The 14,036-nt window shown below is 40.0% G+C and overlaps 3 protein-coding genes across 6 annotated transcripts in view; 1 reads left to right on the plus strand and 2 right to left on the minus strand.

Moving 5' to 3' along the window:
- Positions 1 to 1,549: 1,549 nt before the first annotated feature.
- On the plus strand, positions 1,550 to 5,046 carry LOC139621320 (inosine-uridine preferring nucleoside hydrolase). 4 transcript variants are annotated; one of them, XM_071477723.1, is made up of 8 exons: positions 1,687 to 1,707; positions 1,971 to 2,020; positions 2,212 to 2,333; positions 2,515 to 2,702; positions 3,484 to 3,663; positions 3,737 to 3,848; positions 4,309 to 4,445; positions 4,567 to 5,046. In XM_071477723.1, exons 4-8 carry the CDS (start codon positions 2,520 to 2,522, stop codon positions 4,912 to 4,914), a joined length of 960 nt encoding a protein of 319 aa, XP_071333824.1. In that variant the 5' UTR covers positions 1,687 to 1,707; positions 1,971 to 2,020; positions 2,212 to 2,333; positions 2,515 to 2,519; the 3' UTR covers positions 4,915 to 5,046. The 4 variants fall into 4 exon arrangements, with proteins under 4 accessions (XP_071333792.1, XP_071333813.1, XP_071333802.1 ...); XM_071477691.1 differs by lacking the exon at positions 1,971 to 2,020 and having other exon boundaries at positions 1,550 to 1,707; XM_071477712.1 differs by lacking the exon at positions 1,971 to 2,020 and having other exon boundaries at positions 1,581 to 1,707; positions 2,256 to 2,333.
- Positions 5,047 to 5,167: 121 nt separating this feature from the next.
- coa5 (cytochrome C oxidase assembly factor 5) lies at positions 5,168 to 6,669 on the minus strand. The gene is made up of 3 exons (XM_071477752.1): positions 6,430 to 6,669; positions 5,713 to 5,796; positions 5,168 to 5,406 (listed from the first exon to the last, which is right to left on the minus strand). Exons 1-3 carry the CDS (start codon positions 6,529 to 6,531, stop codon positions 5,365 to 5,367), a joined length of 228 nt encoding a protein of 75 aa, XP_071333853.1. The 5' UTR covers positions 6,532 to 6,669; the 3' UTR covers positions 5,168 to 5,364.
- Positions 6,670 to 6,945: 276 nt separating this feature from the next.
- Positions 6,946 to 14,036, minus strand: part of mgat4a (alpha-1,3-mannosyl-glycoprotein 4-beta-N-acetylglucosaminyltransferase A) — a 30,885-nt gene continuing 23,794 nt past the window's right edge. The window contains exons 9-16 of the mRNA XM_071477676.1: positions 12,577 to 12,707; positions 12,387 to 12,494; positions 12,231 to 12,305; positions 11,953 to 12,071; positions 10,581 to 10,659; positions 10,205 to 10,265; positions 9,596 to 9,708; positions 6,946 to 9,468 (exon numbers count right to left, since the gene is read on the minus strand). Of these exons, the coding sequence (XP_071333777.1) occupies positions 9,442 to 9,468; positions 9,596 to 9,708; positions 10,205 to 10,265; positions 10,581 to 10,659; positions 11,953 to 12,071; positions 12,231 to 12,305; positions 12,387 to 12,494; positions 12,577 to 12,707 (713 nt within the window). The 3' untranslated portion in view covers positions 6,946 to 9,441. The remainder of the gene's footprint in view (positions 9,469 to 9,595; positions 9,709 to 10,204; positions 10,266 to 10,580; positions 10,660 to 11,952; positions 12,072 to 12,230; positions 12,306 to 12,386; positions 12,495 to 12,576; positions 12,708 to 14,036) is intronic.

The raw sequence follows: 14,036 nt of genomic DNA on the forward strand, positions 1-14,036 counted from the left end.
TCCCAGTGACCCAGGCTTTTGTATGGTCTACAAATAGGTTCAGGAATTTGCACCACCAATATCAATGGAAACTGAAATGTCAAATAAAATCACTAATCACCTTGAAGACCCTGTTCGCCCACACAGGTGTTATCACTTATTGTGGCTGATCAGACCTCTTATCAGAGACTGTGGCAGATTACATGGGGTCGCTGGACTCTGTGTAGCCCACCAGTCAGAGTGATAACAAAGTAATATTACCTGGCCTAAAAGATGTGTCAAAGCCATCAGAAGAGTCTGGCAAATGTCAGCCAGATACAGCCACAGTCACCAAGGCTCTGTTATATTCAAGTTTACCAGTAAACCATGACAGTGAGCCAACTAGTACAAATTCGGGGCCCTGAATCTGAAGCAGCTTAAAGGAATTCATTCATCATAGATGTTATTATTCACACCTGTGCCAAAATAAAAGGCCTATAAAGCAACATAATTAAAATCACCTAAGAGGTTTACATGATGGACGTACAGGGCCTTTAAGATCCTTTCTTGTAGAGGGGCCCCATGTCAAAAAACTGTTTTAATTCTTTCATTATTTAAGTTTCTGTTGTTTTCATCAGCTCATTTATTAAATTTGTTTACTTAATGTGTCAGTAAGTGTGCACATGTCAGGCACAGAGAGGTGGTGGAGCTGGTAAGAAGTGTCTGTTGCGTAGATCTGTGGGGATATGAGGCTTTGTTTTGCTGCACCACCCGTGAGTGAAGATGAAGGCACATGATGGAGATGGACTGTTGAAGTAGACAAATTGGAGAAAAGAGGAGAAAAGAAAAGATTCTGTTCAGGTTGCATCTCCCTTAAGGGTGTTTTAAGGGAAAATCCGTCTTTACCATTGACTATCTAGTGTTGAAGAAGTATCACTTGCTACATTAATTTAGAGTCCGCTCCAAACTCAACCACAGGAACAATTAAATATGAAACGCGGATTGGTCCAAGACGTCTGATTTGACGTCCGCATTGATATGTTAAAATTGACAGTCTAAAGATGACGTCTTAATACGTCAATTACGTCACAAGACGGCAAAAAAGGCCGTGTTAAAAAGTTGTAGTACATAAATATATATATATATAACATATATTGGCTTTGACATCTTTAGTATACACAGAGGGGAACAGATGCATACAAAAAGGAAAACTACATACAAAAAATAAATAAAATAAATTATTAAACAACATAATTTAAAGGGTTAGGGTTTTTGTGTAAATCATAATCTTCCGTTATACTAGAAAGTGTCAGTGCTCCCTCCTTTCTCAGGGCTTTCATGTGGGAAAGAAACTCATTATGAAACACAAAGAATTTAGGTTTCATTGTCATATACTTCGATCTGTGTATATAAAATTTGAGGATGAGGATGGTATTAACCTGAAGGACATTTTCTTTATTGTCCATGACAAATCCATAAATTATTTCCAGATGAAAAAACCACGGGGTACAAACAGTCATGTGGCTTATATCAAGCCGTAAAGCAAGAAGAACGACAAGCTTTTGGACCAATCGGCGTCACACTACTGCGCAGTCTCTATAGGCCGGAAGTAACCTTGGAGGCAGGAACTTCTTCGGGACTCAGCACCGAGCGGACCCTGCTCCCCTGACACATGCGTGCGTCGGTGTCACCCTGCAGGGCAGTGATTGGGCGGAGTGTTCCCTATGTTTTCAGCAGCTCTTTGGGGAGGTGAGGCAAGGCCGCACTTTCATACACTCAAATCAAAAGTGTACGTACCTTGTGTGTGTGTGTGTGTGTGTGTGTGTGTGTGTGTGTGTGTGTGTGTGTGTGTGTGTGTGTGTGTGTGTGTGTGTGTGTGTGTGTGTGTGTGTGTGTAGATTAAAATATCTGATTGCATAAAGAACACAGACACATGACACAGACACAGCAAGTTCAGTATAATTGTCTGTGGACTGATATTGACACGGATATGAATTTTACACGACACACAGGAAGGCATGCTCTGGAGAGAATGAACTCGGGTTCAGTGCTTTGACTTGAGGTGGAGTATTTACACCGTGGTTGTACTAACATTACTCAATCAAAGGAGACCTTCGGCCTCTGATAGGCACAAATACTCTCCTTTGTAAAAACATTTTAATCTTTTTTAGTAAAAAGCCACTAGTTGAGGAGAAGGACACTCAGTCAGATGTCTTAACATTTTCTTTCAATTATGTGACTCCTCCCGTTCAGTCCACTGTCTGCTCAGCTTCTCATCTGTCAAAGACTGCTTGCAGCTGGCCGTTGGTTCCAGTCTGTCAGAAGAAGAGCACCGGCCGGCAGCGACAGTGTATCTGTGTCACACTCCGTCACTGGTAAGTGTTGTTCTGTGAAATATGTGCTTATGTGTGGCTTAGTGTAACTGGTTACAGTTATCTATCTATAAGGAAAGTGTTGTATTGAGCTTATTCATTTACTGATGCAGTTGAACACTCACCAAAGTGTTATATGAGCAGTTGTGTTTTGCTCTTATTGGACGAAGTCTGTGCTCCACAGGATCCATGATGAGTAAAAAGCTGCTGGTAGATGTGGACTGTGGGGTGGACGATGCTCAGGCCATCATGTTAGCGCTGGCCGCCCCCAATGTGGAGCTCCTGGGTATCACTTGTGTGCATGGAAACACCACAGTGGAGAATGTGTGTAAGAACACACTGCGTGTTCTGCAAAACTGTAATAAACTCAAGGTGGGTGCAGCACCGGTGTGATCAACAGTGCATTTGTTCTGAAGTCAAGAGCGTCGGCTGATATAAATTGAAGCTTATTGGTAACATGTGACAGGGTTTCTGTTTAAAACTGCCCTGCAATGAGTTGTTGTTCCTCAAACCACATGACTTGAGGCAGGAACTGAAAAAAATGGACAACTGCAATGAGCGGAGTTAGCTTTAGAAGACAGATTTGAGTTGCATGAGTTCATGTGGTGATTCAGACTATTGATTTTAATACCAAAATAAATGGCCAGTAGTTGTAGTTTTAGCAAGGTGGTCTGAAAGGGAAATGAAAGCAATCATCCAACATATTATTATTATTATTATTATTATTATTATTATTATTATTATTATTATTATTATTATTATTATTATTTTAAACAAAATTAGACATTACTAATACTGAAGCATTAAGCACCTTGTCTCACTCAGTGGAAAAACCTTTGAATCAAATTTGCTGTTAATCAACAAGGCGTCTCATTTCAAATCTCGTCATACCAGTGGCGAAAAATGATAGGAGTTCTTCAAATGGTCTAGAAAACTGAACTGCAGCATTTTCAGTTCAGCTGAAGGCTGTTCATTTCATGCTGTTATCCATCTATCTTCTCTCATTCTCTGTCATCTACTGACTGTCAGCATTAAGGAGTATGTTACGTAGTCACAAAGTGGATGAACAACAAATCCATTTGTGGAGGATACATAATTGTTCCCTATGTTATGTTTGATTTTTCATCGCGTGTGCGCTTCTTTCATGTGCCAGATTCCAGTGTTTAAAGGAGCTGCTAAGCCGATCCTTGGGAACAGCATTGATGCGGGACACTTTCATGGGCTGGACGGGCTTGGAGACGCTCCTGACCCCAACGCTCCTGGTCTGGACCTGGTTCAGAAGGAGAGCGCTGTGTCAGCTATGATCAGGATTGTCAGTGAAAACCCAGGAGAGGTGAGAGGGGTGACCGAGCTCCATTTGTGTATATGTGCTTCTTGCACGTCTCAAGTCTGTGTTTATTTCCCAGGTATCTCTGGTTGCCACAGCACCCCTCACCAACCTGGCTCTAGCTGTGAGGATGGATCCATCTCTGCCCAGCAAGCTCCGAGGGGTCTACATCATGGGAGGCAACACTGAATGTCAGTGAAAGACTTTCGAGGTTTCACCAAGAAAAAAAACATACTAATATTATTTTTCTTTTGTTTATAATGATTTGGTCTCTTTGAAACTGTCTCATCAAGCCATCTACCACAGAATGACAAATGCTGCTGTCCTTCAACCTACTGTGGCTACAGCTGAAACAATTAGCTAATTAATCTACAATTCGACTGATGATAAATGAATCAGCAAAAATAGTCAAATAGTATCTGGTTGCAACTTCCCCAATGCTGTTTTTCTCTGTTTCAAATCATCATAAACTGAATTATCTTTGGGTTTTAGACAGCTGACTGGATGAAACAAACAATTTGAATATGTTTAATATTACATTTTTCACAATCCAGCATGATACAGACAAAAAGATTAATTGATTTATGGAGTAAAACTTTATCAATAATGACCCAGGGTTTTCCGTGGTTTTTTTTTTTTTTTTTTTTTCAGCTCGAGGAAACACCACAGTGTGTGGCGAGTTCAATTTTGCTGCTGATCCAGAAGCTGCTTACATTGTCCTGAATGACTACCAGTGTCCCATCTACTTGATTTGCTGGGAGTTTACCTGCTACAGCAAACTGCCCTGGGTAAGACTTTCTCTTTCACACATTCTAACATTTCCAATACATTTTTAATACATGTAACCTTTGCTAATAATTTAACGCATCAGCAAAGACATCAGAGTGACGTCTCTTCTGGTACCGACAGGAGTTTTGTGACGCCTGGTTGGCACAGGACACGGATAAAGCTCGCTTCATGGAGCGGATCTTCCGTCACAGCATCGAGGCATCACAAAGCGAGCGCCTCCAGAAAGAGTTTGTCGCTGGCACAGGTTTTGTCTCCTGCGACTCGTACGCCATGGCAGCCGCCATAGACGACTCTTTCATAATAGAAAGCGACCAGTATCCAGTTAGCGTAGAGCTGACGGGCACACACACCAGAGGCATGATGGTAGTAGATACTGTGGATTTACTGAAGAAGACTCACAAGGCTTTCATCGTTAAGAAGGTGGATATGGAGAAGTTCAAGCAGATGATGATGGCTGCTTTGAAATAACAGCAAGGATTCATTTTAATTTTGACTAACCTTAAATTGTATAATGATAATATAGTTTTTAGTACTAATGATTCAGCCAGGTTTAGTTTTTTTTTAAATAATAACATCACATTAAAATTTTTATAGAAAGTCTTTGTTTTATTTACCTTATTGCCATATCATAAAACACACACTCATTCATCCAAAACACCACAACACATTTTCTTTGAAGGAATCCAGAAGCTTGAATCTCCAGCCAGTGACAGCTTCAGTGTTTGTTTTTTTTTTGTCTTCCCAGCGCTGCCTTGGTAATCCTTCCCAATGTTACGGCGCATTGTTCTTTCATGTTTGGTAGTCATTTGCTACCCATTTTCTTGACATATGTCTTTCAGATGAGGTTTTAAAAGCTGCTCACGCAGTTCATCTGGTATTCACTCTGCCATATTGCAACATCAACATTCATCTGGTTCCTCAATATCCTTTCCTTCCTCTGAATCTTGACCTTGTGTCCAGCTGTGGATAGAGGACAGAGATTGGTCAGTTTTTGCCGCACAGCATGAAATATTAATCCTATATTATCTCTCTATGGGACAGAAGTGAAGCAGACTCTGAAACAGAATAAACAGACATTTGTTTTCAATGACATTTGCAAAACACAGCTTGCAGAAATATCAGAAAACAGGAAGACAAAACATTCCCTGCTTTCTTTACCCCTCCACTTCCCAAATGTTGTGTCTCAATCCTAATCTCCCAATTGGAGTTGCAGGTTCCAGTTGCATCAGTCCTTTCACAAGTGCAGTGTGATTATTAAAGACTTACCATCGACCTCTTGCACTCAAAGAACGATGTCTGCAGGGCTTTGCAGTGGCCTTCCTTCAAACACTCACTGGGCAGCTTCCCCTCCTGACAAATAAGAGACCAGCTTCATAATTAATAAATCCGGGTCCTTCTCATGCTTTCCCCAACACAAGCCTTCATCTGTGGTTTTCAGTCCTGTCTGAATCTGGACTGGCTCAGGATTCACTCAGCTCCACATTAAACACACCACATGGCTTTTCTTCAGATGGAAGAAGACTGGGATTTTAAGATGATATGCGGTTGCCATTTATAATTGAGCATTTCATCCTTTTTCTAGTGGGCAGTGTAAGTATATTAATACAGTTACAAGTAAAAAAATAAAATTTCTGTCCATAAACTGGGGGGAAAAAATCGTATCGTCCACCATGTGTTATATATTCATCTGTTAAAGACCCCTAATGACAACCAGTGAGGATACACCGGAGAATTTAGCAATTAATAATCGCTCCACCAGAGGACAGCAGGTGAAATTATTCGCACTACACCGTCCTCAGCCCTGTTTTCTACTGACGGAGCAGAAGCGTGGCTGCAGATAAGCAGCCTGTCTGGCGGGACGGACGACCCTGTACTTTGTGTGTTACTTCCACAGCTTTCGCCCTGAGACTGGTGCAAAACTAGCAGCCTCACGTCTCTCCTGTGTCACAGATGTGATGGCCAGAGGACATTTGCGGTACTTACCTTCACTACGCAGTCGTGCTGGAGGAGACAAGCCCTGAAGTCCTCTCTGATACCGGCGCAGGCTCGGTTATCCGGCTCTTTGTCTTCGTAATATTTCGGCATTGTGTCGACTCCTCTCTAACTCTGCTGTGGTCTTCTTTATAGTCTCACAGGGGCAAGTGTCGCCCAGTCACCCGCAATGACAGAGGACTTGTTATGTAGACTCAGCCACCATGTTTGTGAAATTGCATGATGGGCAAACGGAAATACACGGCGCGGCGAAGTGCATGCTGGGAGGGCTTGTAGTTTTTCATGTGTTCTCTGTTAAGTCATCTGAAAGTATAAACGAAATCACCAACCATTTGTGGAAGAACATTAGACTATGTCGGCTAAATTTTGTGGTCATGTTTGCAACGTTTGCAGATGAATTCATGACAAAGACAAAAATGGATTTTGCCTGTTACTTCAACCCTGGGGATGCAGATGGCATGAGTAATGCAAGTAGAACTAAAATCACAACACAAAAAACAATGGCCATGACTTCTAACAACTTTTATCATTTATTCCAAAGATGTCCATGAAAAATGATGTCATAATCATCAGACGTAGGCATTCACATGTACAAGATGAAGGCACATGAACTGATGGGCGTTGAGGGTTGTCGAACATGGGAAGAGTTCTTCTGTTTGCCTCCTGTCCACTTTCCACAAATACAGTATGGGATTGTTCATGCTGTTTTCATGCATTCAGTTTCAGTTTTCATGTGGATGCCGGGTAAGAGGCAGAGGCCAACGGTCTTAGCAGTACTGAAAGTGTCTTTACCCTTTCAAAATAAGATGTTCCACCCTTCAAATGCCTTGCTCCCATCTTCTACCAGTTAACAGAATCTGATTAAGAGGAAGACGTTGCACTGCTTGTTTTCTAGAGTACAGCTCTAGCATAGATGGTTTGAACAGGGGGTGGAAGAGCCTGCTCTGATTGAAAAAACAAAACACACAAAACATTTTTTTATAAATTACAAATAATAATCATGCATGTGCACAGGCATGATTAGTAAAAATTGTCACACTTCCATAACAGTTACACCAAAAGGCACTTCACTACCCCCTTGAATAAACCATTGACATGTGAGATGAGTGAAGTTTCACTTAAAAATAGCTTCCACTCAGAACATTGGCCACACAAACACAAAACATGTCAAATTAATTTCGATAGACAATTAAGTGAGGCAAAATATAGAGTGAAAGAGAGAGAAAGAGATACTTGTTGCTGTTTTTATAGATTTACAATCAGTGAAAGTACTGCACAACCTCAGCCAAATCATTACTACAAAAGGCGCACTCTGCAATAATCAGTAGTCATAGTATTCTGTCCAATCAAAAAATAAGATACATGATTGGGCAAAATATATTGTAAAGTGGATTTCAAGGAATCAGTGAAATGAGCATCTACTGTGCAAAGATGGAAAATTTAAGTACACTGGTGACGGGTGTGATGGTAACAAAAAAGTGAAAAAGCAGTGCAAATCATGCAGATGGTAATCTGTTACAAAAAACCCTCGTTTATCACTTTCACTCAGTATAACACAGAGATAGTGCTTCTGAAATCCAATCACCAATTGGACTGTATGTGTAAAACATCAGTATCTCCAGCAGTTAGTGTGTAGGCAAAAGTAGGAGGGAACAGATTGGAATAATGCTGCCGACACAATTTCAAGGGACCTGGATATAAGGCACATTTTTCTAATTTTGACCCACAACTAATTCAAAAGAATCTATTCTCAACTCTCCTACCATTTTGTTTTTAAACAGTGAAAATTAATCGTTTTTCTGTTAACATTTCACTTCAAGTGAAAAGAAACTGAACTGAGCCACTTGCTACTTTCAGACAAAGCAATTTCACAAGAAGCTGTTATGAAAATAAAATATACATTAGCAATTTCAAAAAAAGAAAAAAAAAACAGTACACAAATAAAACAGGTTCTGAACTACGATAAACATCTCTTAATAGAATAAAAATATATTTTACCTCTTGTACAAATTAAAGATTTATTTCAAATAAATTAAGTCACCTTCATAGATCGTCAAAGCTGTAATAATATATCAATATAACAATATATTCCTTCAGGAAAATGACGCCAAGGCAATGTCTGATTGGTATAATATAAATGGACACTGAGGTCATACACAGCCTGTCAGACAGAACAGGAGGTGAGATAGATATGGTGTCATGGTACTTATTTTCTTGATGGACTGAAGTAATTACCACAGAATCTAGCCAAGGGTCAAAGTTGTCACCGACTGGCTGCAGGCAGGATCAAGGAAAGTTTGGAAAATCTCATACTGAGTTTGTGTCTCGGGACAAGTGGAGTATTTGAGCGTGACTTACAATACTCTAGGAGTGAGGAAAACATTTTTGTTTGGGCTGGTGTTGATCTAGAGCTCCTTCATCTCTGCCGAGAACAGAGAGCAACTGGCCATTAGTGATGTCAACATTCTTGATCATCATGGGCTCTGCTGGGGCGCTAGTGACAGTGCAATGCCCCAGCTTGCCCAAAGGTGGCAGCATTAAGTAACAGGAGGATTTGGCAGAATCTACACCAGTGGCCAGGTGACTGGTTCTCCCCAGATGTGTTGGTTTCTCCTCATTTGTCCTGGCGTTTTCTGATTGTGTTCAAAGCAGCTGAGCAACAGTTACTTTCAGAGCCAGAGCTGGGGACAGATGTCTTCACACACTCCGCTGTTGTTCTTCAGACAGTAGTATTCACATTCTCACAAATGAATTAAGAGCACAAGAGTGAGGGAGAGATGCAGAAAGAAAGGGAGAAATTGATCAATGAGAAGCAAAATAACAAGGTACATTAGGACGAGTGGGGAACAGAGAGGTGGCTTTCCTCAGACAAGCTCAGACGAGCAACTCTAGTGGGCTCTAATGATTTCACTGCTGGTTGCTAGGTGCCAGAGGCCCTGCGTAAGCAGTCTAGGAGATTTTGGTCCCCCAGGGGCCATGATTCATGTGTCCCCTCCAGAAGAGTCAGCCAGCTATCCTCTTTATATGTACCTGCAAGAGTAGAGCAGAGTGCCACACATTTGTGGGTTAAAACAAGGAGGCAGTATGCATCTGGAGCAAGAGGTATTTTTTATGTATTTGGAAAAGACTTTAACAAGCGCAGTTCAGATTGGCTTACTTCACTAAGGATGGCCCACACAGCAGAGTCTTTGAGAACCGAAAGCCGAAGTGCCAGGATAGGATTGAAGGAAGGATCTACAGCCCCTTCTGCCACACCCTTCTCAAACTGACCTATGTGTTTAAACACACACACACACACACACACACACACACACACACACAAAAAAAAGCACATATGAAGTACTAAAATCATATTTAATGGTAAAGTGCCAATACTTCACCAGTGAAGTAGGTGTTCAAGCGCAAAAAAAAAAATAAATGTGATAACTAAAGAAAAATGAATTTCAAAAAAAACAAAACAAAAAAAAAACAAAAAAAAAAACCAAAATGATACAAAATTTATTATTTATAAAATATATCAGCAAAAACAAGAATAAAAGTAAAGATAAAATAAGTAGAAAATAAATAAAAGTAGAAGATAAATAAAAGATGAAAACTAGAAGGAATAAAAAGAGAAAACGGCTGTGACTGAGAACATTCCACACAATTTTTGTCCACTGACTATAACTCGGCACCATCAGTGTGAGTGTGTAATCTGATCACAATGTCTCAGTGTGTTTGTATGCACTAACACACACAGCTCTAGGAAACTGTCAAATCCACTTACTGATTCTGTAAAAGCGGTCCTCTGTTCGTTTGTACTTCTCTTTGGTCTGCAGTCCAGTTTCCTAACATATGAACATAGTGAAAAATGGACAGTAGAATAAAATGTAAGACACAAATTAAAATCTTTAATGATTTTACATTTAAGCAGCACTTTAACTGATACTAGCTTCTGTGCCTGTATTGGAAGTGTGGATCACAATGTCAGAATGTCTTGCCTCTGGCAGAGCAAACGATTCTGTCACGCTCACATTCCTGTCAATAATCAATGCGCTACGTCCCTGAGAGCAACCACTCAATGTAATCTAATCAGTGCCGTTTGCACATAACACCACAGAAGTGTGACAGACTGCATGTGTGTGTGCATGTGTGTTCCCTACCGAAACAGGCAGTATTTCCACTGTGGTGTTCTCGATTCTGTCCCCTGGGTGCTCCTGGTTACCACTGCGAAACAGGAACCTGCCAAACAAATTGAGCATTCATTTTAATATTTATAGTTATGCGTAAGCATTCTTGTACCCAAGTGAAAGCTGCTGCCACACAGATACATACAATTCATCAAATCACTTGTGGACATCAGGTTCATGAAGTTATGTCCATGAATTGAAAAAATTGGGTATGTAAAAGTATATACACCCCCTGTGTCATCAGAACTTAACTCAAAGTAGGAAATAGTTGATCAAAATTTCAAAGCTTATGCTTCTTAGATCTCATATTCAGGTCATACAGGTTTTGAACATTAAAAATTCTAGTATTTCAGCCTTTCCAGTCAGGAAAAACTGAGAAATCTCAGTAGATTTCAGAGCAGCTACAACAGGATGCTTTGAATTCACAAAGCATGAGCACAGTGTGAAATATGAGCTTCACTTGTAGCTGTGGATTTAGGGTTGATGGTTGGAGAGATTCAAAGAGGAAACAGATGACCATGCTTCCCTTACTTTATCTCTTTTCACTTCAGTTTGTGGGTGCACTGTATTTAACTGTATTAAATGTTAGACAGCCAGAGTGTAGGAGACAGAGTGACAATGCAGGCCAGAGACGGAGGCAGTGCCAGATCATAAAAAAATGCTGTATCTTTCAACCATGTGATGTTGTCTAATCGACATAGCAATACAGTCTAAGCCAGTGTAGATGGCGTCACTCAAAAGCAGACACAAAACACTTCAGAATCAGACAGTGGAACACTAGATGGCTTCTTTCCCACTCACTGCCACTTACTTGCTGAGAGAGTGACAGTCTCTCACACTTGTCTTGCTGCACTAACATAATCTTTACCAGAGAAGTGGATACGATCACCACACATCTCCACATAATAGTGACCAAATACTAACATCCCTTTCAAGTCTGCTCTGGGCCATCAGTGTCACTATCAGGTCCCTTTATATTCACTGTTTCACTCCCTTTCTACCTTGGCTCCACAGAGAGTAGGATGCTGGCCTGAGAATGCTTAATTTAGAGCACTCTCATTAGCTTACCCTGATCCCCGGAGACACACAGCACTCACGCACATACACTCAAGTTAAACTTCAAGTGAAGGATGCCACGATTTTGCCTGTGACTGTATGTGAAAATGTTATTGCAATAATAATAATAATAATAATAATAATAATAATAATAATAAAAAAAAGAAGAAGAAGAAGAAGAAGAAGAATTATTATAATATGCTTTGTATGCTCACCACAGTCTTTGAATGCAAAAGATATGAACATGTGCACACAAACATATCACAAATAGACAAGACTTCACATTTACCTCTCTATGCTAATAGGTCTGTCAAATTTAAAGAGGATGTAGTCTCCTGCAGTAGGAGTAATGGCCCAGAAGAAGTCCTCTCCTAGGTACGTCTTCTCCAGCGTGTGACCCTGATACACCTGCGTGACACAATACACATCTTTATTTCCATATTGTCATAGATTTTGCTCTTGTATTGTTTTCATATTTTAGGGCATACTGGATTCAATTTATTCTTATTTTTATAAGTATTCCTTTGAACTAGAGAACAGGTGACTGGACAGCAACAGGGGTGATACCTTCATTGAAGTGGAAACCTCAGCTGGGGGGTTGACATGCATCTTGTGGAGCAATGGCTTCAGGAAATCTTTGTCCTACAGATACAGACATACAGTGTTTCTACAAAGGAACCAGCACGAACTGCTGTTGCAAATAAACAACAGTGTGAGACTCACTGTGAGTTTCTGGATCTTTCCGGCAAGAGAAGAATGAAGTCCCACATGTTGAAATAGGGAGGGTCTGAACCGCACACGTAGGCTGGATTTCTGACGCTCGCAATGTTTCTGGAAAAGAAGAGAGGTAGGAATGATACACCTGTTCCCCAAACACTGATGCTCACATCCATACAGTAACCACAGTACATACCGCATCTTTTTCAGGATTGCAGACTTTGACCCAGAGAATATGGTCCAGCAGCCAGTCAATGGGCTTCTCCTTATAGAACATGAAGATGAACTCAACAATGAGGTTTAGGTCTGGAGCCTGGAACATTTTTCCTGAAGGAAAGAGAGGATAAGGAGGGTTTATAGATGCTCATTGATTCTGCACAGAAGCACTCAGCAACATTAACAGCCAATTATTTGCAACAAGATGATTAAACCATGAATAGGGCTTAGGGGACTTGTTGCTACACTGTAAATAAAAACAAGAGTAGAATCAAGTGGAATTAATACAACAAATTAGTGTCTTCTTGTGGAAACCTTGTCTCTCTGGAAAAAAGATATCTACTTCAGAATGTCATCTTTATTAAAAAACCTGAACAAAATTATTTCAATTGTCTGTTTCAAGAGTTGTTGGGGGGTTTGAACATAAATTGTCCATTTTTGGCAGAGAATTAAAAGGACAAAGTTTGGCATAATAAATGTTTTGAAAACAGAAAGGTTAGGGTTAGAGACAAATCCAGGGTTACTGGCTCTGCTCAAGGATGCCATTAATAAACTGTATTGCCAAAAAATCCATCTAAAGAATCTACTATAAAAACACTCCATTCAGAGAAATGACTAATGAAACAAACTGAATAAACTAAATACAAACTGTTCAGGGGGGACAGAGCAAGAATGGCTGCTTAAAGATGAGCAGAACACTTTTGCTTTTCATATCATATCATTCATTATATCAATTATAATAAACGCTGAGTCCAGTTTTGCAAATATAAAATATTCTTAGTGTGTGTTGCAGCAACAAACTAGGCTTAATCGTAGTCTAGTTAAACTCTGCTTTCAATTATAGAGTACATTCGAGTACTTTAAGTTTAAATGCAGACCTGTACACAATTACAACTATACCTTTATTCAGTAACATAGATTAAGAATTTAAAAGAAAGCTGCATATAAATAAAATAATCATGCAAGATAGGATTAGTTGATCACTGACAATATGGCTCTAAAAAGAAGCATCCTTATCTGAGCCATTGCTGTGCATGCTAAATAAGAACAAAACCAAGAAACAAAAGTTTCACTTGGACTAAAAATATACTCATTCCTCATTTACACACTGTAATGACATGCTTAATTTGGATTTGCCTTTCCCCACCCAATTAATATTACCTCACTATGACCTAATTTCCAAAGTGATCAATATGATTTCCATACTGTCTTTACTGGCTACTCTGTATCTGCCCCTGGTATCTTTGACCCTACAACTCTTACAATATGTTAATGCCTTGTCTAGTGGATTGGAAAATTCTGATTCAAGAGAATAGTTGATAGTTAAGAATAGAGAAGTTGATAACCACTTTATAGAAACCATTCAGCCAAGAATGCCATTGTTTGGCTTTGCCATCAGCTGAATACATCTGATCTGACAGACCCCTGGTGGATGCTGAA

The sequence above is a fragment of the Trachinotus anak genome, unplaced genomic scaffold, assembly GCF_046630095.1.
Source record: "Trachinotus anak isolate AG129_WGS33_773 ecotype Australia unplaced genomic scaffold, CSIRO_AGI_Tana_v1 ptg000001l, whole genome shotgun sequence".
Lineage (NCBI taxonomy): Eukaryota > Metazoa > Chordata > Actinopteri > Carangiformes > Carangidae > Trachinotus > Trachinotus anak.